General features: G+C 45.7%; 1 protein-coding gene and 1 non-coding gene across 7 annotated transcripts in view; both read left to right on the forward strand.

Annotated features, from left to right (window-relative positions):
* Positions 1–668: 668 nt before the first annotated feature.
* Positions 669–27,224, forward strand: part of Fam193b (family with sequence similarity 193 member B) — a 31,704-nt gene continuing 5,148 nt past the window's right edge. The window contains exons 1-7 of one of the 6 annotated variants that reach the window (XM_077801342.1): positions 1,583–1,620; positions 1,767–1,947; positions 14,572–14,814; positions 15,561–15,795; positions 16,794–17,181; positions 20,277–20,478; positions 21,383–21,622. In XM_077801342.1, the coding sequence (XP_077657468.1) occupies positions 14,701–14,814; positions 15,561–15,795; positions 16,794–17,181; positions 20,277–20,478; positions 21,383–21,622 (1,179 nt within the window). In that variant the 5' untranslated portion in view covers positions 1,583–1,620; positions 1,767–1,947; positions 14,572–14,700. Of the gene's footprint in view, positions 883–1,582; positions 1,621–1,766; positions 1,948–14,571; positions 14,815–15,560; positions 15,796–16,793; positions 17,182–20,276; positions 20,479–20,763; positions 20,967–21,382; positions 21,623–27,224 lie in introns of those variants that run through there. The other 5 variants (XM_026398216.2, XM_026398217.2, XM_026398219.2 and 2 more) reach the window with 5 other exon arrangements.
* On the forward strand, positions 18,044–18,115 carry Trnaa-ugc (transfer RNA alanine (anticodon UGC)). The gene has a single exon. It is a non-coding gene; the product is annotated as a tRNA-Ala (tRNA).

The raw sequence follows: 27,224 nt of genomic DNA on the forward strand, positions 1-27,224 counted from the left end.
CGTTCCACGTCACTCCAGGAGAAGGAGCTGGGTCTGGGTACAGCAGTCCTAAGCACACTAGACTGGATTGGATATCCAGTAAACCATGCATTACGAATAAAGATACAGTCGATGCCTTGGTCTCTTTTAGCTCAAGCAGACCACGAGCCCAGGATCTCTGGCTGGATGATGCTCAGCAATCTTTCACAGGCCGGCTTTAGCCTCTAGGTTTCTCCACTGCAAAATGGGAATGATCCGTACCTGACTCAAGTGCTGCTGGGAGGAGTCAGGAGACGAGTGTGAAAGTATCGTAGCAGAAATTAATTCACTCATCCATTTAACAGGCAATTATTAAACTCCTAGGCCCTCGCAGCGCAGCTGCCACAACAATACAAACGTTTCTCCGGCAAGTCGCATCCCTTAAGACCTGTGCGGGGAGGGCTGGGAGCTGGAGTGTCTCACAGGCCGACTTTCCTTCCACCGAACTCAGGGCGTGGACCTTATTAAAAATGGCGCAGAAAGCGTCGGGGACCAGTGCGGCGGCGCAGATTCTGAGTGCCCTCTGACCTCCTGGCAGCGGGCGGAGGGGGAGCCGGGCGCCGCCATATTGGCTGTTGTCCTGTGAGGGGAGCGGCGGCGGCGGCGGCGGCGGCGGCGGCGCGAGTGGGGCGAGGGAGCGGCGCGAGCGGCAGCATGACTCGGAGGCGGAGCAGGCCGAGCGGCGGCGCGGGCCGGCGCGAGCGGGCGCGGGCCGCGGGGCTGCAGAAGCCCCAAGCACCCGAGCCCCCGCCGCCGCTGAGCTTGGAAGCTGGAGTGGGAGCAGGGCCCCCGGAGGCGCCGGTGGAGCCCGACCACGACGGCCCCAGAGAGGAGGACGAGTCCAAGCTGGCGTCCGGCCTGCAGGTAGGAGCGAGCGAGGCGACTCCGGCTGGTCGGGCGCTTTCACCTCCCCGGAGCGGGAGTGGGGCGGGGTTGGGCATGGACCATCCTGCCCGGCTCGGGCCGGAGCCTTCCCCCAAGTCGGGAGTTGAGGCTTTCTCCCCCTGGGGTGGGAGTGGAAGCTGAACCCCCTCTCTCCAAAGCCGAGACTTGGCCGGTCCTCCTGTGACAAGGCTGAAGCTGTCCCCTCTCCCGCCGCCTCCGGGCTGGAGCAGAAGCTAAACGTTCTGGCTATACACCCACATTGGACTGGGCTTTGGTCTTGAGGCCACAGCTCAGCTTTCTGCCCTGGGCCCACCTGCTCCCCAACCCACCCACAGGCCATCTCAGGGCGCTGGAGTCTGCAAGGCAGCCTCTTGCTTGTTCCCCTGCACTGCCTTTAGCCGCTGCCCCTCAGCAGCTGTGCCCCCAGCATCAGTCTCCAGGGACTCCCTCCTCTCCCTGCCCAGCAAGGCAGTTGGAGCAGCCAGCCAGGCTGTCCAGAGGACTGTTTGGTGGGGCTCCTGACCTGAGGTGGAAACCCAGAAAACTTGCCCTTTCTCCCCTCTATACTCACGTCCCACAAGGCGTCCCCCGCCCCACCCCTCAGATCCCTGGTTTGGCGAATCCTGCTGAGAGTGAGCAGTAGGAGGATTCTCGAAAGCTTCCAGCTTGCCACCTGGCAGAAGGTCACTTTCTTTTGAGCAGAGGAGATAATAGGAGGTACCCTGCCAGTGTTCACTGTGAGGCGGGGGTGGCAGGGGCCACAGTTGCTCTGGGAGGGTTATGGTACCTGGGGCTGGGTGGCTCGCCCTAAGCTTGCTCTGACAAAAGAGTTTTGAGTTGGTCTTTTGGCTGAGCCTGCCAAGGAAGGCAGGCCCCTGCAGGAGTCTTGGAGGGTCGGATGCAGCCGGATGAGGATGAGGCGTGGCAGAAGATGCGTTTGGCTCTGCAGACACTGCATCGGGCAGCAGGGGACTCTGGGAGGCTGGTGCAGCCAGAAGGCATGGCTCTTGACAGCCTTCTAGTAGAATCTCTGGAATTGTGCATGTGAGTGGGGATGCCATTTGGGGTACTATTCCCAGAAAGCCTTCCCTGATCTCCCCAGTTGCGTCAGGTGCCCCCTCTGTGCCCACAGTCCTCTGTGCTTCCCTCTGGTAGCACTCCCCATTATGTGATGAAATGTTGTGTTGATCTGTCTATTCCCTGCACTGGACTGTGAACTCCACAGGAACCCAGACCATGTCATATATCTGATCTTCCATGCCTAGGCCAAGGCCTTGTCGACACAAAGATGAACTAACTAGGTAAATAAGAGAAAGAATGAATCAGCCCAGAGCCTGTGCTTATTATAACCTAGTTTTAGTGCTGTCTCCTTTGTATCAGATTACAGTGAGATTTTTAATTAATGAAGCTGTCATTGCTTATTGAGTATCTGAAGCCCCACCTTCATCCCCACCTCCTACCCTCAGCTGACTCCAGTTCCAGAGGAAACTCCCTGGGTTGGACCTGGAGACCTCCTGGGTCTGGCTTCCAACCCTGAGTCTGCTTTTTCCTCTAATCTACTCTGGACCCCCTTTGGCAGTGCTGTTATCCAAAAAGGAGAGTGGAAAAGGAGAGAGCCTGAGTGATGTCTGTCATCTTCTCTCCTTCCCATTCAGATCATACAGTACTTTAGGGTCCCTGACATGTAGAGGAGCCGAAAAACTTGATGATGGCTTAACCATTCAGTTTTATTGAGGACACAATTTTCCCAAGGGCTATAAGCTTCGTTAACTCTTCTGATATCTAGGTCTACCACGTTCTTATATTTGTGACCTGTCAATTCATTCATTTATTCTAATAGGCACCTGACATACCTTGCTCCTGATCTTCCCACCTCCCCTGTATTTCTCCAGAACATTTAGCACAAATATGATGGGTTAACTATGGTGTAATTATTTGTCTGCTTTTATATATAAACTAAGATTGCAAAAACCAAGTCAGTCACCATCATATCCCATGCCCATTGATTAACAAATGTTAATGAACAAACTGAATGGGATATATTTATATATTTACCCTGTTTTTCAGATGAAGAAATAGAAACCCAAATAAATATTTTCCCAAGACTGATGATGTAGCTCAGTGGCAGAGTGCTTACCTAGCATGTGCAAGGTGCTGGATTCAATCCCCAGTACCACAAAAAATAAACTAAAATTGCCCAAATGACTTCCACTATAGGTATGAAGCCAAAAAAATTCACTCTTGTATTTTGAGGAATTTTTAATAGCCACAGAAATGAAACACATTGACAAACTGTATTCTGATTGTGCTCCACTTATTTGCTGGAGGTGGAATCTGGATTCAAAACCAGGCTTTTGTGCGCTGGTGAAAAGTACTAGTGAGAGGGTGGGGGATCAATCATTGTTCTGTCCACAGGCGTGCCTTTGGTGAGGATTTCTGGCTCCCACCCCAACTTGAACATAGACTGGATAAGGAAAGTCAAACTTATGTCATATGGCAACCCCAGTCCAAAGGCAGCAAATAAGACCACTCCCAGTCCACACTTTTTTTTTTTTTTAAATCTGTTTTTATCTTAATGTGAACTAGTATTTTTAAAAAATCAAGAAGTTTCCCACAAATCTGAATTCTTGCTTCTCAAAACTAAGATTATGGTAATACCACGCCCACATCTCCACGAGATAGTAATCTATCTGAGTAGCACTGCTGTCTTTATGTGGCATGTGCTCTTTATGCCTCTCTGGTTCTTTCTAGGCCTCTTCACTCATTTGCATAACTGGTACACATTTAAATGTAAGACCTCAAGGTTAATTGAAATCCCAAAAGTCCTTCCAATTTTTTCAGGCCTCTAAACCACATTGATCTGATCCTTAAGAGCATAAATCCTTTTACTTCAAGAGCAAACTAAAACAGGTACTGCCTATTAGCAAAGGGAAAAAAACACACAAAACTTAAAAACAGTTGAAGGAGACTATGGGGAATAGTGTTTACCAACTTGAGTTGAACTCCCAGCTCTGCCTTCTGCTTTGTGATTCTGAGACCATTTTTTCTCTCTTTGAGCCTCATCAGTGACTGCACAAGAGAATACGAAGCAGCATGCAGAGCACCTAGTACATAGAGATTCCTCTGAGGTGGCAGGAACTGTACCTACCAACCAGACAGCCTAAATATCCTCACTTGCTAGAACTACTAGCTAGCTGTCTTTGGTCTCTCTTAGACTACTCAGCTGTATTCCAGCTGTATACTCAGCCCCCAGGAGACTTGCTAGAATGTAAACCAGCAATGAGGGGGGTGGGTGTAAACTCATGCTGTTCTTCCACCCCTCATGTACCTCTTCAATGCTGATCTCTTTACAGTGTCCCCTGAGACTTTGTCCAGTTTAGTTTTTAAGGGACTCTAGAGACCCAGTTCTCCTTCTGCTCAGAGGAAACCTGTTTCCTCAGGAATTGGAGCAGATGATCAGTTGGTCTCTATTAAAACCATCTCATGTTTAATTCACTCAGTAAGCTCTCTGCAACAGGTTCTTTTTTTGGGATTCACAGAAGGATGAGATAGTCCCTACCCTTAGGGACCTCCTGCTTAGAATCCCACCCTGCCCTGAACCACTTCCATACTAGTGGGAGGAAGTGATACTGAGGGGGCAGCCCTGCCACACAATGGTTCTTTATAAGCCAGTAGAGACTTGCCGTGTAAAAATGCTATCAGTCTTTGAAGATAAAGGCTTAACCACCCAGGTTAATTTCCCTAAAATGTCCCAGAATAATAAGTTTAATGTCCATTATCAGATGGATACTTAAGATTCTAACACCTTTCCTTATTGTACGTAAAATTTTTCAGAGCATGGACAGTATTAATTCATCTTTGTGGTATTGTGTATGGTCTTTACAGGTCTGTTAAACTAAATTATAATTTAAAAATCAGGTTTCTATGACTTTGTTCTTAACCCCTGTCCCCTCACTGGGCCATACTGACAGTCACTCATTCATTTAATTCAGGCTTGATAAATATGCTGTGATGCCCAATTATCCTCTCTTCTGGTGTTTATTCTGCAGACACTAACTGACCCCTGTTTTGTACCAGGCCCTGAACTAGCTGTAAAGGCAGAAGCAAATGAGACATGGTTCTTGCCCACAAGGGGCTCATGGTCTACAGACCATGTATATAGTAATTGCAGTAATGCTAGAAGAATGTATTGTATCAGCTTCCTCTGAGTAAAGGTTTAAATCATATCCTTGTAAACCACATCCTCATAACTGGCCTTTGAAAGTGTTTCAATCAGCCTCTTGGTTTGTTTTCTCATGTTTGAAATGACAGTGAGTTCAGGCTCACAGGGTTAATGTTAGGGTTCTGTCAAGCACTTCACACAAATGGTAGCTATGGTCATTGTAGATGCTTGATGCTGAGAATGCCCAAGACATGATAGCCCAGAGGCTGGATCAGAAAGGGCTTCTCAGAGCCTAATTTTCACAGTTGAGAACAAGTTCTCCAGAAAGCAAAGTGGGAGAAGGAGGTCTAAAGAAGGAAAGGAGCACATACAAAGAGCCACAAAAGAGCACTGACCGACTCATGGGTGAGCCTGGAGAGATCAGGCTGCAGAAGTTAGCAGGGCTCTTGTTTCACCACACCAAGTAGTTTGGTCAGTGAGGAATCAATGAAAGGTTTTAAGTAGGAAGTTGATCAGCATGTGCCTCAGTAAATCCTCTCTGATAACATGTGAAGAAGTAATTCTCAGTGGGAGAGGTACTGTGATTGCTTGATTCCACAGCTTCCTCACCCCTGCCTAACTAATCATTGGATCCCCTGTGCTTTTTTGGACCCTATCCCAGACCTACAAAACCAGAGTCTCCAGGTCTAGAACCCAGAAATCTATTGTTGTTAGAATCCAGGTATTCTGAATGTGGCTGGGTCTAGGAACTGCTGAATTGAGGAGGCCTAGGGTTTTGTTTAAAGAATGAGGCCACCCAGGGAGGAACTTTTTCATAAGCAGGAATAGAAACAGTTTTAGTTTTTTTAAAAAAAGAGAAGCCTTCCCCCCCATTTCTCTAGTTGTTGCCCTATTAATGATATTCAACTGCTAATTTCCCATAGCATATCAAAATGCTTACCTATGTCTGTGATGTTCTATAGCCTCTGCTAAATGACTGGAATATAGTATCTCTTGGGACAAGGCTCTGCCCTTGGAAATCACACAGTATTGTGGAGAAGATAAATTTCAACTACTAGGTTATTGTGATCAGCTTTTTTCTAGAAAGATACAAAAAAGCGTTAGCTCATCCCAGGGTGAATCCCAATTCATTCTTCCTGTGGACTTAGGATGTGACACCTAAACTGAGGCAGAGGGTACAGCAGGTGTGACTGCATTACATATTTGGAAAAAAGGAATGTTTAATGGTCCTTCTTGGCAGGATGTGTAGAAGCAGAAAATTCTGAGCAGAGGCATACTTGTGTCCCAGGAAGGTCCTGCATTTGTGTCCTTTGGTTCTGTGCCCATGCTACCACCCTCATTCTTCAAACTCTAGGCAGCAACCAGCTGAGTAGCTGCATGCAGCATGGAGAAGAACATGTGCCGTCCTAATGGCCATCTCCCCTTTATACTCTACCCAATACTCTTGGCGCCCTTTGTGATTTCCCCCTTCATTCTGAAATGAGTAGATACCTCTATTTTGAAAAGTGATGTGGGGAAACTAAAACAGAAAGAAGGGGCTAGAGGGACGACAAACACTGAAGGTTCTTATTAGGAAATTACAGCCATGTTATATAACGTGGACTGGGGGTTCAAAGTGTTCTTGAAGATTACTTGTCTAGTCCTCCATCCTGTGCTTCAAGTAATAAATTTGGTTTGGGCAAGTCTCACTTAGTAAGTTTCCCTGTCATTTCTTCCAGGGCAGAAGAGGAAAGAAACTAACGGGTATTGAGCACCTACTGTGTGCCAGGCCCAGGCCAGGTACTTTACATAATTTATTTCCTTCTGTCCTCACAACTCTGTGAAGTATGGTGTTATTCCCATTTCATAAATTGAGGGACCCAAGGCTCAAAGACATTCCAAGATCATACTGAAAATGACAGAACTAGAATTTGAACTCTCAACTGTGTCTCCAAAGTTCATGCTCTTTGCCCCATGAGAAACTTGGGCTGGTTTTAGAATAGGAACGTGGCAGTTGGCCCACGGATCCAGGTAAATCCACAGCTTGGTTCTTTCTTGTGGCTATTTGTACCCAAGAAGAAAATTCAATAAGGTAGTAATGGAGATAGAGGGTCACGAGGGTCATATAACCTCATTGTCCTACCCTCAACTCAGCTTGTACAACCAGATTATATTTTCCACCAGCTGTCTTTATAATAATGAAAGCCTGTTCTACCTCCTAGAAGGGCTACAACCTGAGTGGGAGTTTGAGTAAAAGTTCCAGGCCACTGAGGTGGGGTTGGATTGGCTCCCTGAGAATTAACTGCAGCTCTGATTGCCAGCATTGGATTGGCCTGAGATTCTTATCTTTGATTACCCCCTCATTAGAGAATCATAGTGGTGTAGCCATGCCTTCAGCATAGCATGCTGGGAAAGGGATTTCTTTGTGTCAAGCAGCTGAGACATGAGCCAGAGGGGTTTTAAGTTTTCATATATTCAGTGGATATCTGCATAACAAATTAGTCATTCCTTCAAGTAAAAATGGTGCTCCATGAAAAAGTGGTTTTCCCTTTGATGTTCTGTTTATCCAGGAAAAACTAGATTGTCCTAACTTAATGTGCTAGGTTCAAGCCAAGCCTAAGTTTCTGGACCTTTGTAAGTGACCAAGATCCACTCCCTGCCCCCAAAGAGCTCAAATTCTTCTAGGCATTTGGTGAGAATATAGGAGAATATAGGTACTACACTGAAAGAATTAGTTCTCCTTATCCTGGTTCAGCAAAAATGTTCATTGGCTTTGACTAGGATCTTAAGAGATGCTAGGGAAGTTGCCAGAGAGGAGTAACACAATGGTTGACATGAGATACCAGCTCTGAGGAACCTTTGTTGAAGTAATGAATAGAATAGTGAGCAACAGTAACTGGCCTGGTGAGTTTTTCTAGGTTAGGTAATAATCATTTTCCCTGCTTCTCAAAGGGAATTTTAGGTACTATTATTGTCCTCTGCCTGTCTTGGTGACAGGGAGACTCTTGGAGTTTGGTGCCTTGAGAGGAGAGTGCTCTTGTGGGCTGTTTCAGAATAGATTTTGGAACTTGTTGCAGGGTAGCTGGTTAGATACAGTATGTGTCTTGGGGAAAACCTGTGCAAACATACTAACACTTGGGACTAAAGGAAACCCCATGGGAGGAATGAGACCAGGTTCAGTGCTGGAAATTTGATACAGCTTCAGAGCAATCCTTGGCAGTTGCCTGGTCTGGTAACCCAGATTATTCCCTGACACTTGTGGACAGAAAGACCAAGGTGAAAACTTCAATCATGCCCCCAAAGAGCTATCCAGATATGCCATGAACTATATCATTATTAATAATCGCTGTTGCCTGACTTATACCCACTGTGTGACAAGCTAGAGAGGCTTTGCATCAGCAATTCTCAAAGTACTGGTCACAGGATCCCTTTACGTTCCTAAAAATTATTGAAAGCCTCAAAGAGCTTTTGTTTATGTTGGTTATATTCATATTTGCCAAGTTAATTATTAAAGCTGTGAAAGTGTAAAAAATATTTAGTCAACATTCATTTAAGATTAACATGGACCAAGAATGGTGGCGTGTGCCTAAAATTTCAGCAACTCTGTAATCCCAGCAATTTGTGAGGCTGAGACAGGAAGATCACAAGTTCAAGGCCAATCTGGGCAATTTAGTGAGACTCTGTCTCAAAATAAAAATATAAAATGGGCTGGGAATGTGACTCAGTGGTAGAGCGCCCTGCATTCAATCCCTAACACATGCGTGCGCGCGCACACACACCCAAAGAATGCTTGTTTTCATTTTTGCAAACTTCTTTATTAGAGTAAAGCCAGTTCCTCATATATGCTTCTGTATCAACTGTTGCAGTATGTTGTTTTCTTTGAAGTATGTGAAAAAAATCCAGCCTCATATGGATATATGGTTAGAAAGTGTGGGATGTCTTAGTGGCCTTTCCAGGTAATTGTAGACATTTTTTGCAGTATGGAATCTGACACCACTATCTGAAATCTTTGTACCCATTTATGTTAAATTCATTGTCTATCTGACACTTGGAATGAATATTTTACCAATGGATAATTCTGTAATCTCGTGCTTTTGATCATTTGGAAAATAGATTCATTGAGTTTTGCAGATCTTCCAAATGTTTTTGTTTCATTTTATAATACCAAAAGATAACATTTGTTAATGTCATCACTGATTTCCTCAGAAAAGTCTTGGGAAGCCGTCAACCTCATAGTGATGGATACAAGTTTTCCCAAATTCTAATTTTTGCTTCAAAGCTTGAATTTTATCATTGACCACAAATACTGCCTGTTGTTTTCCTTGAAGTGATAAACTCACTTTGTTCATTTGTTCATTTTTTAAAGAAAATGTCTGCCCAGTATCTATATCTGCATAACAAATTAGTCATTCCTTCAAGTAAAAATGGTGCTCTGTAAAAAAATAGTTTTCCCTTTGATGTTCTATTTATCCAGGAAAAACTAGATTGTCCTAACTTAATGCTTCTCAGGCCAAGGCAGAAAAGTCTGGGCCTGGTCAGGTAAGGGAGCAGACATAATGGTTTTAATGACTACAGATGCCAGGCTCCTGGACCTTGCAATTGCCTCAATCTAGAGTTCACCTGGCTCCTTCGCTGCTCAGGGGATGTGCGTTCTACAGCATGGATCCTTTGTGAATTATCTTACTCTCTACAGAGATTTTGGTTTTGTTCAGTGAAGCAGAATTATCTTGAAACCTTTTTAAACAGATCCAAAATTACTAGAATCCCTAGACCTTTTCCCCTTCCCCATCTTTGCTAAAGCTAAAACTGTACTCCCCAGAGACTCTAAAATTTAATCCAAGGAGAGCAGGAACTATTACAAGGCTGTTGGTTTTAAAATCATTTCCAAAGCCACCAAAAAAAAAAAAAAAAAAAAAAAAGAGGAGAAGGAGGAGGAAGAAAGGTTTAATTCATCAGCCTTTTTGATGAAGAAAAATGTGGATTCATTCGATGAACATTTATTGACAAGTTTCAGTTTCTTTGTGTGTGGAATACTGTGCCAGGTGATAAAAATACATCTTGAGACCAGTGAATTAAAAGCCTGGGTTGAATGATTCTTCAAGGCATAAGGGATCATGACTGCCAGAATTTGAAAAATGGCTGGAGATTGCAGTCAAAGGGAACCCTGAACGAAGAACTTTTCTTTCCAAAGCAAAAATGTGAAGGAACACAGCTACTCATGAGGCTCAGGCAAAAAATTGCAAGTTCAAGGCCACACTGGGCAACTTAAAAGAAGACTCTGTCTCAAAAATAAAGTAAAAAGAGCTGGGGGTATAGCACAGTGGTAGAGCACTCATGTGTGAGGCCCTGGGTTCAGTCCCCAGGACTTCCTCACCCTTCACAACTTTTTTTTTTTTTTTAAAGGAACAGTCACATTACTGACAATGTAACATCTCCAGGGTTTGGAATCCTCACTAACCCTGGCAAATACCCTGATAGATGAAACTGTCAGAAAAGTTACAGCTCCACAGTGCATTCGTTGTACCCAGAAGGAGCCACTCAGGGCCTAGGTTTAAGGGTTGGCTCCTCTGAACTGCCTGGACCTGAAAACAGGACTTTATTTGCTGAACTCGGGAGAGTGGGCAAGTTAATTTCTAATATAAATTTAATCAGAACAAAACAGCCAAGGGGTGCTGATAATGAAATGAGTGCTTACTCCCTTGGATCCCTGGAACTAAGTGATTTGTATCTCTAATGTCACTTAGTCCTCTGGGCAACTTTAGGCAATACAGGTGGTATCCATACTTCACTTAGAGTTCTAATTAGCTTTCCAGGCCCTGTGTTTCTTCCTTTACCTGTGAAGACAGCCTGTCCTATAAAGTGACTTCTATTGATTGCTGATTCACTTATTTTGTGTACCAGTTTGTCTCGAGAGATTTGCATCATTTCCATTAACTGGGGGCATTTCATTAATGTCCATTAACTGGGTAGAATCCCTGAAGAATACGCTACTTTTTCACTCTAGAAATTGGAACCATTTGAGTAGAGATACAGGGTTGGAGAGATGTGGGCCTTTCTCTGCCAGAAACGGTAATTTCAAGCACCATCTCACTAAGCTTCTTGGTAGCTCTATTGACATGTGGACACCTCACAAATCTGATTGAACTAGTATATGCCCAGCTGAGCTGTGCTCTGAGCCAGGCCCTATGTTGCACTAAGAATCCTGACAGGAATCAGACCTGGTGCCTGTGCCTGGTAGAAGGAACAGAAGGTACAGGTAAATAAAACAGAAGGCCCTAGTGTGACCAAGGCACAGTGTGCTAGAGGAGTGTGGGGGAGGAGAAATGAATTGCAAATGGGACTCTCCAGGAATGCCTAGTGGAGGCTGGATTTAAGTTGGGCCTTTCAGCCCTGCCTAACTATTCATTGGGAAACACTGGATGGAAAAGTTTTTTAAGCAAAGGATCCATTTTAGCAAAGTTATAAGGTAGGAAAGTACATAGAGTATCTGGGAAATTTAAGGATGACTTCATGAGGACAAGGTCAGAGATTAAAATATTTTCTGACAAGTCACCTTACATTCATCCAATATGAGAAATTCTCACACTCCATAAAAAACAGTGATCATTTTTTGTTTCCCATTATTGCCATCATGTAAATGATTAGTGCCTTATGTTGAGCAGAATATTATTACATGTCTACTACTAGACTATCACATTTATTTCTCAGCGAATCCTGCAAATTAGGACTTAATCTCACTTTACAGATGAGTATACATAAAGGATAAGTAGAATTTAAAGTGATGGTAGCCCAGGATTAATGCCAAAGCTATTGTTTTTTCTACTACACCCCAGCGCCTCCCACAAGTACTTCGGCACTAAGTACAATCACAATGGTCACACACTTCACTTTTGAAAATTATGTTTGCTTTTAAAAGAAAATAAAGGAAACAATTTTTTGTATATTGCCTTAAACATTCATTATACCTGTGAATTCTTGGACATACCTACAAAATCATATATATTATGTTTGACAGGCCATATAAAAAATTTCAGGGGTCTGGGGTTGTGGCTCAGTGGTAGAGCACTTGCCGGGCATGTGTGAGGTCCTGGGTTCAAATCTCAGCACCACATATAAATAAATAAAATAAAGGTTCTTCTGCAACTAAAGTTACAAAAAAAAAAAAAAGAATTTCAGGACATGGATGTAGCTCAGTGGTAGTGTAGCACACTTGCCTAGTGGATACAAGACCCCAGGGTTCAATCCTAGTACTAAAAAAATAAAAAATCAAATGCATGAATTCAATAACTAGCACCCCCATTCCCCTTCCATAAAAAAGAATTTCAAGACTTAATTTTACTCATACAAGTATTATTTTCATCTTTACATGACTTTAGAATCTAACATGCAAACAAAATGAAACTATTGTAAAATTCCTATCCTTGTTTTTGCCTTGATATAGTTGCTATAATTACAGGGAAAGAGACATGCACCTTAGCCTCCCCCTTCCACTCAGAGTTACTATAGCATCTTGCAGCTGTGGAAAATATCCTGAGTACAGTTCTCAAAAAGGCCTCCTTGGCCCTAATTTCTCTAAATACCATCAACTTTCCACCTTTTCATGAGATACTTAGCATCAATAGGTCCATTTTGCGGCGTAACACTGAACAACTGCCTTTCTCTTTTAGATGTTCCTTTGGCAGAGTCTATTTAGGCAGTATCTTTTATGAATTCCACATGTAAAATTTCTGTCTCTGGTATTCCTCCCAATTCCATGTATTTCCCTAAATGTTTCATTATATTCCTGGTACTACTGTTTGAATTCTTTCTTTTTTGAGAAACCACAGACACAGGTTAGTGTAATTGTAACAGATTTAAGGATACCCTGATGCCAACTCATAGGCAGTTTTATTAGAGACAGATGATGGCATTTGTTTCATTGGTAGGATGAGGGTGATGCCCTCTGCAAACACAATACTTAGTGGAGGGTAAGTTTGGAAAGTATATTTGTTATTTTTTCTGTTACAAACCACCCCAAGACCTAATGGCTTAAAATAACACTTATTTCTCCTGAGTCTACTGCCTGCCTGGGTGTTTCTGCTGATATGGACAGGTCTGGCTGATCTTAGCTGGGCTTGCTCACATATATCTGATCAGTTGGCTGATTAGCCAGCAAGACTGTTTTCTCTACACTTCATACATCTCTGCAGCCACTCTCACATCCTAGGCAACCAGCCTGGTAATGCCTTGGAGTGTGGCAGAGATGCATGAGTAAGCAAGCCTAGCAATGCAAGGAAACAAGGAGAAACACGTACACACTTATGCTGACAGCATCTTTGCTAACATACCATTGGCCAAAGAAAGTGACATGGCCATGCCCATGGGAGGGGACTACAAAGTTACAGGATATAGAAAAGCTATTAATCAGGGCCAAAATGCAATTAGTCTTTCAGTTAGGTCCCCTATATGTGAAACTTTCAGACTTAGATTACTTGATCAAGTTTTTCTAGAAGGGGAATAAAAAGGCCAAGTAATGGTTGTGTATTGGGCCTATGGGCCTGCACAGGGCTAGACACTTTACCTGCTTTTGCAACAACCCTCACAACAATTCTGCAAGGTAGGTAGGAATTGAAGTTCAGAGAAGTTAAATAACTTGCTCGAGGTCATCCTCCTAGTGGGCAGGAATTAGAATGCATGTCCATCTGACCCCAAAATCCAGGTTCTATATATCATCATCACTGCCTCTCAAGAGTACCATGGTTGAGCCAGGCAAAGTGCACATTCCTGTAATCCCAGCAGCTCAGGAGGCTGGTGCAGGAGGATCAAAGTCAGCCTCAGCAACTTAGTGAGACCCTGTCTCAAAATAAAAAATAAAAAGGACTAGGGATGTGGCTCAGTGGTTATGTGTCCCTGGGTTCAATCCCTGGTACTGCCCCCCAAAAAGGAAGTAAGTTCCAGGGTCTGCCTTAACCTCCCTGCCAACATAAATTTTAAGTTGAGTTGATGCTTTCTGACAAGTTCCACAAACCCCTTCTCTAAAATGTTGCTGTGATCCTAAAGGAATTGTGCGACTCTCCTGAAAACCCACACATTCTCCCAAGTTCTCTGTCGACTGAAAGTATGCTTTCCTTCCAGATGAGGATTGGTCTGTAGGCTGCACAGGCATCCCCAGAATTGTGACCTCTCCTGAACATGCCAGAGAGAGAAGGGCTGTCTTTAACCTTTGAAATTCAGGGACATCAGGGTATTAGAACATTTGAGCATGAGCTTTGGAGTCAGATTCCCTGAAGTTCAACCACTCATTAGCTCTGTAACCTTGGGCAACTCATTTAACTTCTTAAAATATATTTCTTCATTTAAAAGGGGGAAAAATGGGAGTAAGAACACCTCGTTTGCAGAGCTGTTATAAGGACTAAATCTAAATTATGTCTATAAAGTGCCTAACTCCGTGCCTGGTATGTAATAAGTGGCATTATTAGTACTGTTAGTATTATTTCTAAGGAGAGTCTTTCCCCTCCTGGGAAACCCTGAATCTGTCTGTTGTGCAGGTCCCCCTTACCTCCAGCCAGTCTGTGCAGACTTGCTGCCTGCTATGTCACCGTGAACGGAAAGGCTGGGAAGAAGGCCCTTCACAAAATGGACTGGTGTTGCAGGGTGAGAAGCTTCCCCCTGACTTCATGCCAAAGCTCGTCAAGAATCTCCTAGGCGAGATGCCTCTGTGGGTCTGCCAGAGTTGCCGGAAAAGCATGGAGGAAGATGAAAGACAGACAGGTCGAGAACATGCAGTGGCAGTAAGTAACCACTAAAAGGGGGTTCCTGAATGCAGAGCAGCCACCTCCCCAGAGACATCAGGTGTTCCTTCCCTGTATTCAGGTGGCTCTACTTGGGCCTTCACCAGGCCCAGGCACTGAGAGACTACCGGGTTACCCTGATACAGCTTTTGTGGCTCAGGTTCAGATTTGGGGGAAGAGACAGGTTTCAGGTATCCCACCAGCCCCTCAACATAGCACATACACAAGATAAGGATAAGGACCTGCACATAAGTACCAGTAGATCACGATCCTACTCCTTCATGTGACCCTGATTTCTTCAGCTCTGTTGCAGTTTGAAAGTCAACCAGTATGATGACACAGAGGGTAAAGGTCAGTTTGGGGGTCTAAAATGTGCCTTTGAAGCCTTCCAAGATAGCTGGGAACCATGGAAGTCTGCCATCCCATGAGTCATGGTGGCCAGACTTTCCTCATTTCTCATTCCCCTCCACACTCTTTGACCCAGGATCCATTAAGTTTCAGGACTCCTGGCTTAAAGACCCTTTCTCTTGATAGCAGCCTCTCACCACTCTACATAACTGGAAGCACCACAGCCCTCACTTAGCAAAGACCAGCCCTTGCTTATGCTTGTTGCCAGAGTTGTCCTGATTGTGTTTTGACAATGACACAGAGGCCTGGGGGAGAAAGGAATGCCTTTGGTATACACTGAGGCAGCAGAGGGTCTGCTCTGCTGTGTGATCGTAAGCCTTTTTCTTCCTGTTTTCCAGATCTCCTTGTCACACACGTCCTGCAAATCACAATCTTGTGGAGGTGATTCTCATTCTTCCTCGTCCTCTTCTTCATCATCCTCATCTTCCTCCTCTTCTTCCTGCCATGGGAACTCAGGGGACTGGGATCCCAGCTCGTTCCTGTCTGCGCATAAGCTCTCGGGCCTCTGGAACTCCCCGCACTCCAGTGGTGCTGTGCCAGGCAGCTCACTTGGGAGTCCTCCTGCCATCCCTGGTGAGTTCTTCCAGCTCAGCAGAGAGCCAGGCCCCCTCAACACAGACAGCTATATTTTCCTGTCCACTTTATTTAATAAATCAGAGGATTGTTTATTAAAATAAGTAAAAATAGAGCTGTTCTCATGGTAGAAGGGGCAACTTAGACCTTCTATCTCTATGAAACACCTTTCCCATGACTCTAAAGTTGAAAAATACTGCTAGTAGAAGAAAATTGCTCTCAAAGCTGTCATTGATTCTGATAGCTGTTCATATTGAATCCAGGATGGGACCTCAAATGGTGAGGACCATTTGAGGAGTAAATGGAGTAGGGAGGCTCTTAAGGTAGTAGGACTTAAGTCTCATAACACCTGCCCTGCAGCATCACAGAAAACCTGGGCTTCCTCCACTCCTGGGCCTCGTTTCCTTCACTTGAGAGATGGCTATAAAAGCACTGCGCTTACATCCATAAGAGATTGGCCATGCAAGCTGCCATGCTTATTATAGTCAGCAGCTTCTATCTTTAGACTAGGATAATGCTCTGAGACCCAAAAAGAAGAATCTTGAGTTATTGATTTATTATATAAATATGATTTACTGTCATACTGCTATATGGAGGGCAGAACTCTTCAAAATGGTGCCACCTGCAGGAATCGGGCATATCCTGATTACTTGGTTTCAGAGCCTCAGCTTGTTGCAGGCATGCCTATCCCAGGTCTGAGGAAAGCCTTTGAATAAGCAGTTCCTGGACAGATCAAACACACATCCTCTTTTCATGCTCATGCACAGTAGAGATGTGTAACCCTCTCTGGGGCCAACATTCCTAGTACCTTTTCCTTTGGGCTTGGGTTCCTAAATCCTATCCAGCTGAGCTGCTGCCCATATAGAATCTTCTCTAGCTCCAGTGTCTCCTGTACTGAGAGGCTATGCCCTCTGGTAACAATAAGCAAGATGCTGTGGCAGTAAGCTCATGGGCTTTTTCCCGAAAGTCTGACCCCTCTCTTCCCCCTCTACCCACAGGTGAGGCTTTCCCTGTTTCGGAGCACCACCAGCACACAGACCTCACTGCTCCCCCTAACAGCCCCACTGGCCACCACCCCCAGCCAGCATCTCTGATCCCTTCTCACCCCAGTTCCCTTGGCTCCCCACCCCACCCACACTTGCTGCCCACCACCCCAGCAGCACCTTTCCCTGCCCAGGCTTCAGAGTGCCCTGTGGCTGCTGCTGCTGTCCCCCATCTCCCAGGGCCATGTCAGAGCCCCCACGTACCCTCCACCAGCATGCCACTCCTGAAGATGCCTCCACCATTCTCGGGGTGCAGCCACCCCTGCAGTGGGCACTGCAGTGGGCATTGTAGTGGGCCTCTCCTCCCACCACCAGGCTCTCAGCCACTCCCTAGCACTCACAGGTAAGTGAACTGTGTGAAGACCACACTCCCTGCTCACTGGAACTCAAAAGAGTTTTGGAAAACTTTACCAAGGGTACCTTTGGAGTAGAAATTAAAAGGTAAATTGAAGTGGATAGTAGCTCAGTGGTAGAGTGTATGCTTGGCATGAACAAGACCCTGGGTTTAAGCCCCAGAGATGTGTGTATGTACATAGTAGTTGCTCTTTTTTTTTTTTTTTCATTGTTTTCCCAATTATAAAGAAATTTTTTTTAATTTGGAAAAAAAATGTCCTTATAGCCTAAATTTCTTAAAAACTGTGTAGTTTTTCTTAATGTTTTAAGTATCATATCATGATCATTTCCCCAATTAAAATTCCTCCTTTTTTTAAAATTTATAAGTGTGCCTCACACAATGCTAGGCAGGCACTCTACCACTGAGCTACAACCCCAGCCCTAAAATTCCTTTTTTTTTTGGTACCAGGGATTGAACTCAGAGGCACTCTACCACTGAGCCACTACCACTGAGCCACATCCCCAGACCTGTTTTGTATCTTATTTAGAGACAGGGTCTCACTGAGTTGCGTAGCGCCTCGCTGTTGCTGAGGCTGGCTTTGAACTTGCGATCTTCCTGCCTCAGCCTCCTGAGCTGATGGGATTACAGGAATGTGCCATCATGCCCAGCTAAATTCCTCTATTAAGGACCACATACAACATCTTACTTTATAGCTCCAGTATAGTTTATTTTACCATTCTATTCTTAAACATGTAGGCATTTCCAGTTTTTTAACCAAGAGAAATAAGGTTATAATAAATATTCTAAAACTGTATTTGAATGTGTCCTTTAGGAGATCCCTAGAACTCAACATAATTAAGAAATTTAGAGTGGGGATGTAGCTCAGTGGTAGAGCGCATGCTTTGCATGTATGAGGCCCCGGGTTCGATCCCCGGCATCTCCAGTTCTGTTTTTCTGGGGCTGGGATGTGGCTCAATCGGTAGCACGCTCGCCTTGCATGCGTGCAGCGCAGGTTCGATCCTCAGCACCACATGAAAGATGCTGTGTCTGCCAAAAACTTAAATAAATAAATAAATAAATATTTTTAAAAAAAAAAAAAAAGAAATTTATATTAGTATATATTTGAAGTGAATTCTTGGAAGAAGGTAGATATATTTTTTTTATTTTTTATTTTATTTTTTTTAGTTGTAGATGGGCATAATATCTTTATTTTTATGTGGTGCTGAGGATCAAACCCATTGCCTCACCGGTGCGAGACAAGTGCTCTACCACTCAGCCCCAGCCCCAGCCCTAGATGTATATTTTTATAAGCCAGCTCTATCTTAAACCAGATCTATGTTAATATGTATCTAGATTTTCCCATTCAAAAATCCCACTGCCCTGCTGCCACTACTTTTGATTTTTCCCTCATGTGTCTTTCACATGGTATTAATGGCATCTATACAGATTTGCTGCTTCTGGTTTTCACTTAGCATTACCTCATCAGCATGTTTGTGTTCCTTTGTGGTGTTCTTAGCCCTCAGTGTTCAAGGCTGAAGAAAATTAACAGTAGTCACTTCACTGTTCTCTAGTTACTGAACATTCAGGTCATTCCACCATTTTAACATTATGAATAACATCTTCAAAGATGTCTTGGCCTCAAGTGTTTTCCCTTTTTTAGATTTGTTTTGTTTTGGGTTTTCTTTTGGTGTTGCTGGCGGTCGAACCCAGGGCCTTTCATGTGCTGGAGAAATGCTCTACTACTGAGTTACATCCCCAGCCCAAGGAGGGTTCTTAATATGCATTGAAAAGCTGCTTTCCATAGGACTCTCCACGTTGATTCAACCACCAATAATAAGAGTCCTGGTCTCAGTACTCACAGGACCACTGGGTATTTTAATTTTCCTAAAATCAGTTTGCTTATGTGACAAATAAACAGTGGTCAATTTGGAGTAAACTTCTGTAAGCACCACTGATGACAATTCCTCCACACTCCTTTTTAAATGCTTGCTACATTTTTTCCTGTCCTTTTCAGTAGCGGAGAGAGGTTGTGTTGGACTGCCCTGAGAACTGAACTTCCACACAGCTCCTGGAGCTCCAACCTCACTCTGGCTCCCTGACCACTTGAGCTTCAATCTGTTCTTGCAGCATTCAGCTGCTGATGGCCCAGCTCTAATTCAGCCTGTGTTATCCTTACTCTGGGGAAATACTCTCTAGTGCATGATGGAGCACTCCCAGCAGCTCAGGAGGCTGAGGCAGGAGGATTGCAAATTCAAAGACAGCCTCATCAACTTAGCAAGATCCTTTCTCAAAATAAAAAATTAAAAAAAAAAAAACTGGACATGTAGCTCAGTGGTTAAGCGCCCCTGGCTTCAGTCCTCAGTACCAAAAAGGAAATACCATGCTGAATTTATAGTATCAGGCACAAGCAGTAGCTCTTAGTCTGTGGCCCAAGAGACACATTTGCTTTTCCTCAACTCAGTACTGCCTCAACTGTATTTAAGGCAGCTCCATTCACTGCTGCTGAGACCAAATTCAGGTCATGAGGACCTTAGAAAGTCAAAGGAAACACCTCATTGATAACCTGTGGGTGTGCCAGGAAAACCATCAGGCTGCTGATCCGTTCAGACAACTACTTACTGAGCACCTGCTATATACAGTGTTATTGTGATCCGTTCAGACAAGTACTTACTGAGCACCTGCTATATACAGTGTTATTGTGATCCGTTCAGACAACTACTTACTGAGCACCTGCTATATACAGTGTTATTGTTACACTGGATCCACAAATCGAAGTAGCACCGTTCCTGTCTGGAGGGAGTACACAGTGTTAAGAGGCAAATAAGCAAACAGATCATTATAGTAATACATGAAAACAGAATAAAGGTGTCCACATGATGCCCTGAGAAGGATGCATATGGTGGGCACAGGCAGGGGAAGCACGGGGAAATCTCAGAGGTTTGTATTTTTGATGGCCCTCAAGAGTAGTTCTTGTGAGAAGTGCAGATCTAGCAAGTAGAGGACAGTTGATGTGGCAGGTACAGGTTGTGGTGCCTCCCTACACTCCTGTTGCCCACTCCTGCATTACCTTCCCTAACCTCTTCACCTATCTTTCTCCCTTGCAGCAGGGAGCCTGGGTGCAAGGGGCACAAGTTTGCACACAGCGGCCTAGCCTGCCAGCTGCCCCAGCCTTGTGAGGCAGATGAGGGACTGGGTGAGGAAGAGGATAGCAGCTCTGAGCGAAGCTCCTGCACCTCGTCCTCCACCCACCAGAGAGACGGGAAGTTCTGTGACTGCTGCTACTGTGAGTTCTTCGGCCACAATGCGGTGAGTGAGTCTGCCTGGGCTGAACAGGGCTGGGGGCCAGCCAAGGTGAGCAAAGGAGTACCCTGTTCTTCCCAGAGACCCCTCATCATGGTGATCATCACTGCGCTTGGACCCTGTGAGTCCTGGTGCTTGCATCTGCTCACTTGAGCTTCAGGGCACATTTATGAGGTTGGGGTTTTTTAACATTTTGCTACCTTTGCTCTTCTCGTGGTTTCTCTTAAGATTGACTTTTTTTCTTTAGGCAAAAGGAAAGGAAATGGCAGAGAGAAAGCTATGATTCTGATGAGTATGTATACGTGTGTAATCCCAGAGAAGTGAACGCTTGTGCGTGATGAAGGCAGAGTGGAAGCAAAAAGGCTCTCAGTTCCCCAAGTGTGACAGCCAGCCGAGGGACAGGCCGTGAGCACAGACGGCGCCAGGAAGGAGACTCAGATCAGAGTACATGCTGTCTCTGCACAGGGGAGAAAGCAGTTCAGAAGTCTCATAAGGTGAAGAGGAAAGGGCTGCCGGTTAGGGCAGAGCAGCTGAGGATAGGAGGAATGAAAGTAATTCAACTACCAGTTGCCTTTGAGCTAGGCGCTGTTATCCTCATTTTAGAGATGATAAAATTGAGGCTCACAAAGACTCAGTGACTCGCCCAAGGTCATACAACTTTCAAGTGATGAAGCCCAGGCTCAACCTGCTAGCCTGGCTCCCCAGTCCGTGCTCGCCCAGCTCTGCCCTGTTTCCTCCCACTCCCTTCACCCCTGGCTGTCTCGGCTCAGAGCCCAGGCATTTGGCCTCTGTGGCTGATGGTAGGGAGAACAGCTGTCTCGCTCCTCACCACATATTTGGTGCCAGCGGGTGGGAGTGCTATGGGCCTCCCAAGCCCAGGGTGTAATGTCAGCGCCTCCCCCTCCCCCAGCCACCCGCTGCCCCGACGAGTCGGAATTATACCGAGATCCGGGAGAAGCTCCGCTCAAGGCTGACCAGGCGGAAAGAGGAGCTGCCCATGAAGGGGGGCGCCCTGGGCGGGATCCCTGGGGAGCCCGCCGTGGACCACCGAGATGTGGATGAGCTGCTGGAATTCATCAACAGCACGGAGCCCAAAGTCCCCAACAGCGCCAGGGCCGCCAAGCGGGCCCGGCACAAGCTGAAAAAGAAGGTGGGTGTGGGGGGAGCTCAGCTCTACTGCCTTTCCTCCCTGAGGAGTCCCTCACCCCAAGCCCCAAGACTTCTGGGGCATGAATGGTGCTAGCTGCCAAAGGCCTTGGCACAGCTCACTGCTCTGGGAATGTCTGAATGAGTTTGGGAGGCATTAGGGTCAGAGAGTCTGGGGGCAAGTGAAGTGGAGGAAAAATGTTTCTTGGCCTCAGAAGCTGCTTACTGGATTCCTCCAAGCCGAGGACTTGCTTCATTCGGTCATTTATTCATTCAGCAAACACTTCTATAAACAATGGGAGCCAAAGTGTGCTGCATTTAAGTTCTCGTCTGGGAGAAGCTCAGTCCACTGGGGAGACACAAAACTGGACAAGTACATATGTATGACAAGCACTGGAATGAGGGAAGCCCCCATCCTGCCCGGAAGTGGCTTTGCAAGAGGCTGACTTATGAGTAGAGTCATGGGGAGTGAGGACACATACATCAGGAGGGCCTCCTGGCAGCTGGCACAGCACATTCCACAGAGCTTGATAAAGCCAAAGCTGAAAACAGCAGAGAGGCAAGACACAGAGGAGGCAAGGGAGGGCCTCAGGTCCAGCTGAAGATGAGCTTTGCCTCCAGGTGAGGGAATGTTACTGGACGGTTGTCATCAGAGAGTGTGCTTGAGATTTGTACTCTGATTGTGGTGTGGTGGTATGGAAGGTAAATTGAAGGGTGATAATTTAGGCAGGAAAGCCTAGAGTTTGATGCCCCAGCCAGGAAAAGACAAGCCAAGGGAGAGATAATTGAGGGTGGGGCAGCAACAGAAGAGAGAATTGCAAAAGAAGCAGAAGTGACAGGCCTGGGTGATCTGATGGCAGAATGATGGTGGTGCCTTTCACTTGAGCCAGGATGGCGTTTACAGAAGACTGAATGCAGTTGGGTTACATTTTCTCAGAGGTTCCCATGAAACATCAGCATGGAGAAGGAGGTGCATGCAGGGTTAGGAGTTGCCAATGCAAAGATGTAATTGAAGCCATGGGATTGAAATGGTCCTCAGGGCTAAGGTTTGAACCTAGGGAGCTATTCGCTAGCAGCCCTGCTGCCAGGTGAGTCCCAGAGCTTGGTGGAGTATTCCCTGCAGTTTTATTACCTCTTTGTCCATGTGTTCCCAACTGCATCTGCACAGTGCCACACCCAGAGGAGTCCAGCATCAAAGGGATTTAGGTTTGACAGTCAGCTAGTTCCTGTTCCTGGGTGGTCAAACAACCCTAGAGCTCTGGAAGGCAGAAGTGATTTCCAGCTTTCTCTAGCCCAAAGAATTACTAAGATCCTTCTGCAACTTGAAGTACTAAGCCAAGGAGTTCCACTGCTGCCTTCAGAAAATGGTCAGCACTTTTATGTTCCCATTCAAAGTTGCTATCTAGAGATGTTCAGTAAGCTGCAGTGGTCTTTCTAGCCTCTTAAGGCAGCTGTCCCCAGTTAGGTCCCCAGAGGGTTTCCAGGCCTAGTGTGCTTCTAATGAACTTGTGCCCTTTCCCTTTACTCATCACACTGTTTACTCACCTTTTCTTCTTGATAAGCTGTCTCTGCAAGCTCAGTTCAGATGTTTCCCCCTCTGCTGACTTCCTGAGGGAATTCTTCTGCTATGCTCCCACCACACCTTGGACATCTCTCTCAGCTGCCATTTGTCATGATCTTTTCACTCATTCCAAAGGTCACTGCGCAGCCACTGTCTGCTAGGCCCAGCCTAGAGGCCAGGACACACACAAACCAAGCATCCCTGCCCTCTCAGATGTAAAATCATGGGGCCACAGGCAGGGACAGACATACATGGGCAGTTGCAATGTCAGGTCATTATCTGTTTAGACAGCAGTCTTCACCCTGAAGTCCCTCCACCTGCCAAAGTTAACCACAATCTGGCTGACCACCGAAACCCAGTTTCCCAGCAGCCAAATAGTGATGACTGCTTATTCACTCCCACTTTGGGAGTGTCTGTTTCCCATCCCACTTCCAGATCATGACCCTCTCACCTTTGTGTACTAATCCCTAATCTTTTTTTTTAATTTATTTTTTAGTTGTACACAATACCTTAATTTTGTTTATTTATTTTTATGTGGTGCTGAGGATCAAACTCAGGGCCTCGCACGTGCTAGGTGAGCACTCTACTGCTGAGCCACAACCCCAGCCCCAAATCCCTAATCTTTTGAAGCTGAATTCCTGGCCCCACCATTGTAACCTCCTCCACTGAATATTGTCACCTGATCCTTTCTCTTATGCCCACACCAATCTAGTATTCACTCTTAAACTGAGTAAAAGAGCAAGTGAACTGCCCCATCACTCTCTCTCTTGCCAGTACTCTCAATTCCTTGCCCCATTGCCCTTCTGACAACACCTTCTCAGAAGAACTGCCCCTCCCCTTTTACACCCCAAAAATAGTACATGACCAGATCTGCCTGGGGCTCCTGGCCAGGTGTTCTTCCTTTGCCTGAGCCCCCACATTGCCTGGCCAGCTTCCATAGCTCCCTAGTCATCTTGCTCCACCTTATGCCCATTTGTACAGCCTCTTTGTCAGAATTCCATTCTCCAGCCTCCAGGTCCTTCATGGCCCCCTTCCCCTTATTTTTGGTAAATAACCACTTTCCATGTCAACAAGGAAAAAAAACATTGGTCAGGCATTCTCTCAGCTGGTCACCCCACCTGCAAACTTAACTTTCCTCCTTGTTGGGAGAAGAGTTAGCCCTTTCTCACCCAAACCCATGTGGTCCTTTTTTGCCCCCTCAACCTAGCATGAGGCCACCTACTCTGGAACTGCAGCCTCTTCTGGGATACTTCTCATTGCCTTTCACTGTGTCCACTGCTGTCATTTCAAAGCAGACTCTTTCTCAAGCTTGTAGCCTCTCCTGTACCTTTCCTCTCATCAAAGCCACCATTTCTTGAAAAACAATGTCTGTGTTTACTGTCTTCACCTCCCCCCTTGTCAGCTCACTGCAGATTGTTCTTCATCCCTTTGCAGAGTCACACTGATTTCTTTGTTGCCAAATTCAAATTCTGTTCATCCATTTAGCAACCTTTGACATTTTGTGTTTTCCTTTTCAAACTTTGTCTTTGGCTCCTCTGCCCTCAACCAAACAGGGCCAGGAAAGAAGCAATGGGAACACCATCTTCTCCAGTTTTCTGACCTCTCAGACCACTTTCTGTCTCCTTTGTGAGCACCTGGCCCTCCCACTTGAGCACATCTCCCTGGGAGAAGAAAGCCATGGAGTTTGCACTATACTCCCTGCACTTCAAATTGACATCCCCTACTGCTACTGGGCTCCTCCTCACGGATGTCCCCCAGACACCTCAAACTCAGCAAACTGAGCTTGTTATCTTTCTCCATTGTCTCGTCAGTGGCACCACCACCCACCCTGATTGCTGAACCAAAGCTCACCTCTGAATGCCATTCTGGAGGAGTGCATTATACTGACAGAGCAGTGGGCCTTGCAGTTGGACCTCAGTTTGAAGCTCTGCTATGCCACACTTGCTGTATGACCTTGGGCAAATCACTTAACCTCTAAGCCTCGGTTTCTTCATCCATAAAATGAGAATAACAGGAGAACCTAAGTCAGATTATTGAGGATGAAATGGAGTGATGTACAAGAAGGTTGGGCAGAGTGCCTGGCGCATGTCAACGTTTGGTCTATGGAGGCTGCTGTAGCAGCCACAGTGGTTGGGCAGTGTTTTCTCAACACATCTCATTCTCTCCCTACCCAATACCAAAAGTCCTATCCAGGCGGCTTTCCCAGTTGCTCTAACCAGTCACTTCTTTCCACCTACCACCTCTACTTTCAAAGCCTTACGTGGCTGGTTAAACATTGTCCTTGGGCTCAAACCAGAACCCATTGTGGCCTGCAAGCTCCTTGGGATCCAGCCCCAGCTTAGCTTGCTAGCTTCATTTCTCAGCCTCTCCTCTCTCACCTGCCTTCCTAGCCCCTGCCCCTGCCCCTGCCCTAGCCCCTGTCCCACACACAAAAAAAATAAAATAAAATAAAATCTAGACTCTGATTATACCTTTGAATGGTGTGTATTCCCTAATGATACACTTTTCCATTTCCCAGCTTTTAGGCTTGCTATTCCTTCTGTCTAGAAAGTACTTGTCTCAACTTTCTCAAGGATGATTTCACTCAGCCTTCAGTGCCTTCTCTAGGAAGCACTCCCTGATGACCCAGTCTGGGATAGGAGGATCATTATCTCCCTGTAGCTCTGAATTAAACAGCCTGTTTATGTCTCTTCTCCCCCAGCTGACCAAAGAAAGTGAGGCAGAGACCATGTATGGCTGCATGCCCATCGCCTAGCCCACTGCTTCACAGTTGATGGTTAGTTAATGGTTGGCAAATGGAATTGAAAGCCATGGCAACTTCTGAAGATCATTCCTGGTGTATTATCCAAACTCTGTCATTTTACTAGCCACATAACCTGAGCCGGTTCTGTATTCTTCCCAAAGTCAAGATTCTTCATCTATAAGTTGCAAATCGCGGTGCAGCAAGGATAGTAATAAGGATTAGAGGAGTCAGGTTCCTGGTATGTAGCAAAAGATGTGCATTGCTGTGCTTTCTCCTTCTGTTCATATCAAGAGTATGTGGTGCTAGTACGCTCCCTCCACAACAGTACATTTCAGATATTTTGGTTCAGCAGCAAGTTTTTTCTCTGCATGAAGTTTTCCATGGACTCTCCTGTCTATAATAACTAAAAGCAAAGCTGTGCTGGTATAGGGAAGCAGTGAGGGGAAAGGGCCTCTGGGCCCTTGGCCATCCCATGGCCTCCAGGCCCTACACACAGCTAGAAATCCTGCTTCAGGCTATACTGTTGCTCACTTGATCCCCCACTACCAAGGCACAGCCCTAGCACTGGGGAAGGAACTTGGCACAGACTTTTTCTCCCTAATAGATGTACATCTATGTAGTAGGTGTACTACTTGTTCTCCTTAAGTCACAACCTGGAAGGTTAGGTTCAGAGAGAGTAAGTGATTTGTCCAAGGTCCCCAGGAACAGCTGACCTTAGTAATAGAGCCAGTGTTCAAAAGAGATGAGAGAATAAATGCCTGGCTGCTAGGACACAGGGTCACCCACTTTTAAGTTGACTCTTAAGGTGGTGGCAAGCTCTCCTTTTTTCTCCTCAGATTCATTTTTCTGCTTTTCCCCCTTCATTCCCAAATCGAAGGAAAATACTGAGGTGGTGCAAGTCATCCAACACCAGGTGCTCTACCACCACATTCTTCCCAAGGGTTCTCCTCTCTGCTTCCTATCTCCTTCTAAAGACCTTATTTGCCTGCTGATGCCTTGAAGTGGGGGTGATGGCCAACAAATTGATTATTCTCCAGATGTGAGTCCATCAAAGCTTATTGCAAGGTCTCAGAGCCTCCCTGGGCTGAGGGACTGCTTTTACATGTTCATGCCATGGCCTGGTATGGCTGTCCATGTATGCCATTGGGCACGCTTTGAGTGTGGCCTCAAATCATTGAGGCCAGCATAGTCATGAGAAGCATTTCTGTTGGAAGGGCACTCAGATGTAGCATCAGGAGGGCACATGTATTCCCAGCCACCCAGAGCAATCACATCTTCCTTCCTTTAAGACTGTATAATATG

The sequence above is a fragment of the Urocitellus parryii genome, chromosome 1 (assembly GCF_045843805.1).
Source record: "Urocitellus parryii isolate mUroPar1 chromosome 1, mUroPar1.hap1, whole genome shotgun sequence".
Lineage (NCBI taxonomy): Eukaryota > Metazoa > Chordata > Mammalia > Rodentia > Sciuridae > Urocitellus > Urocitellus parryii.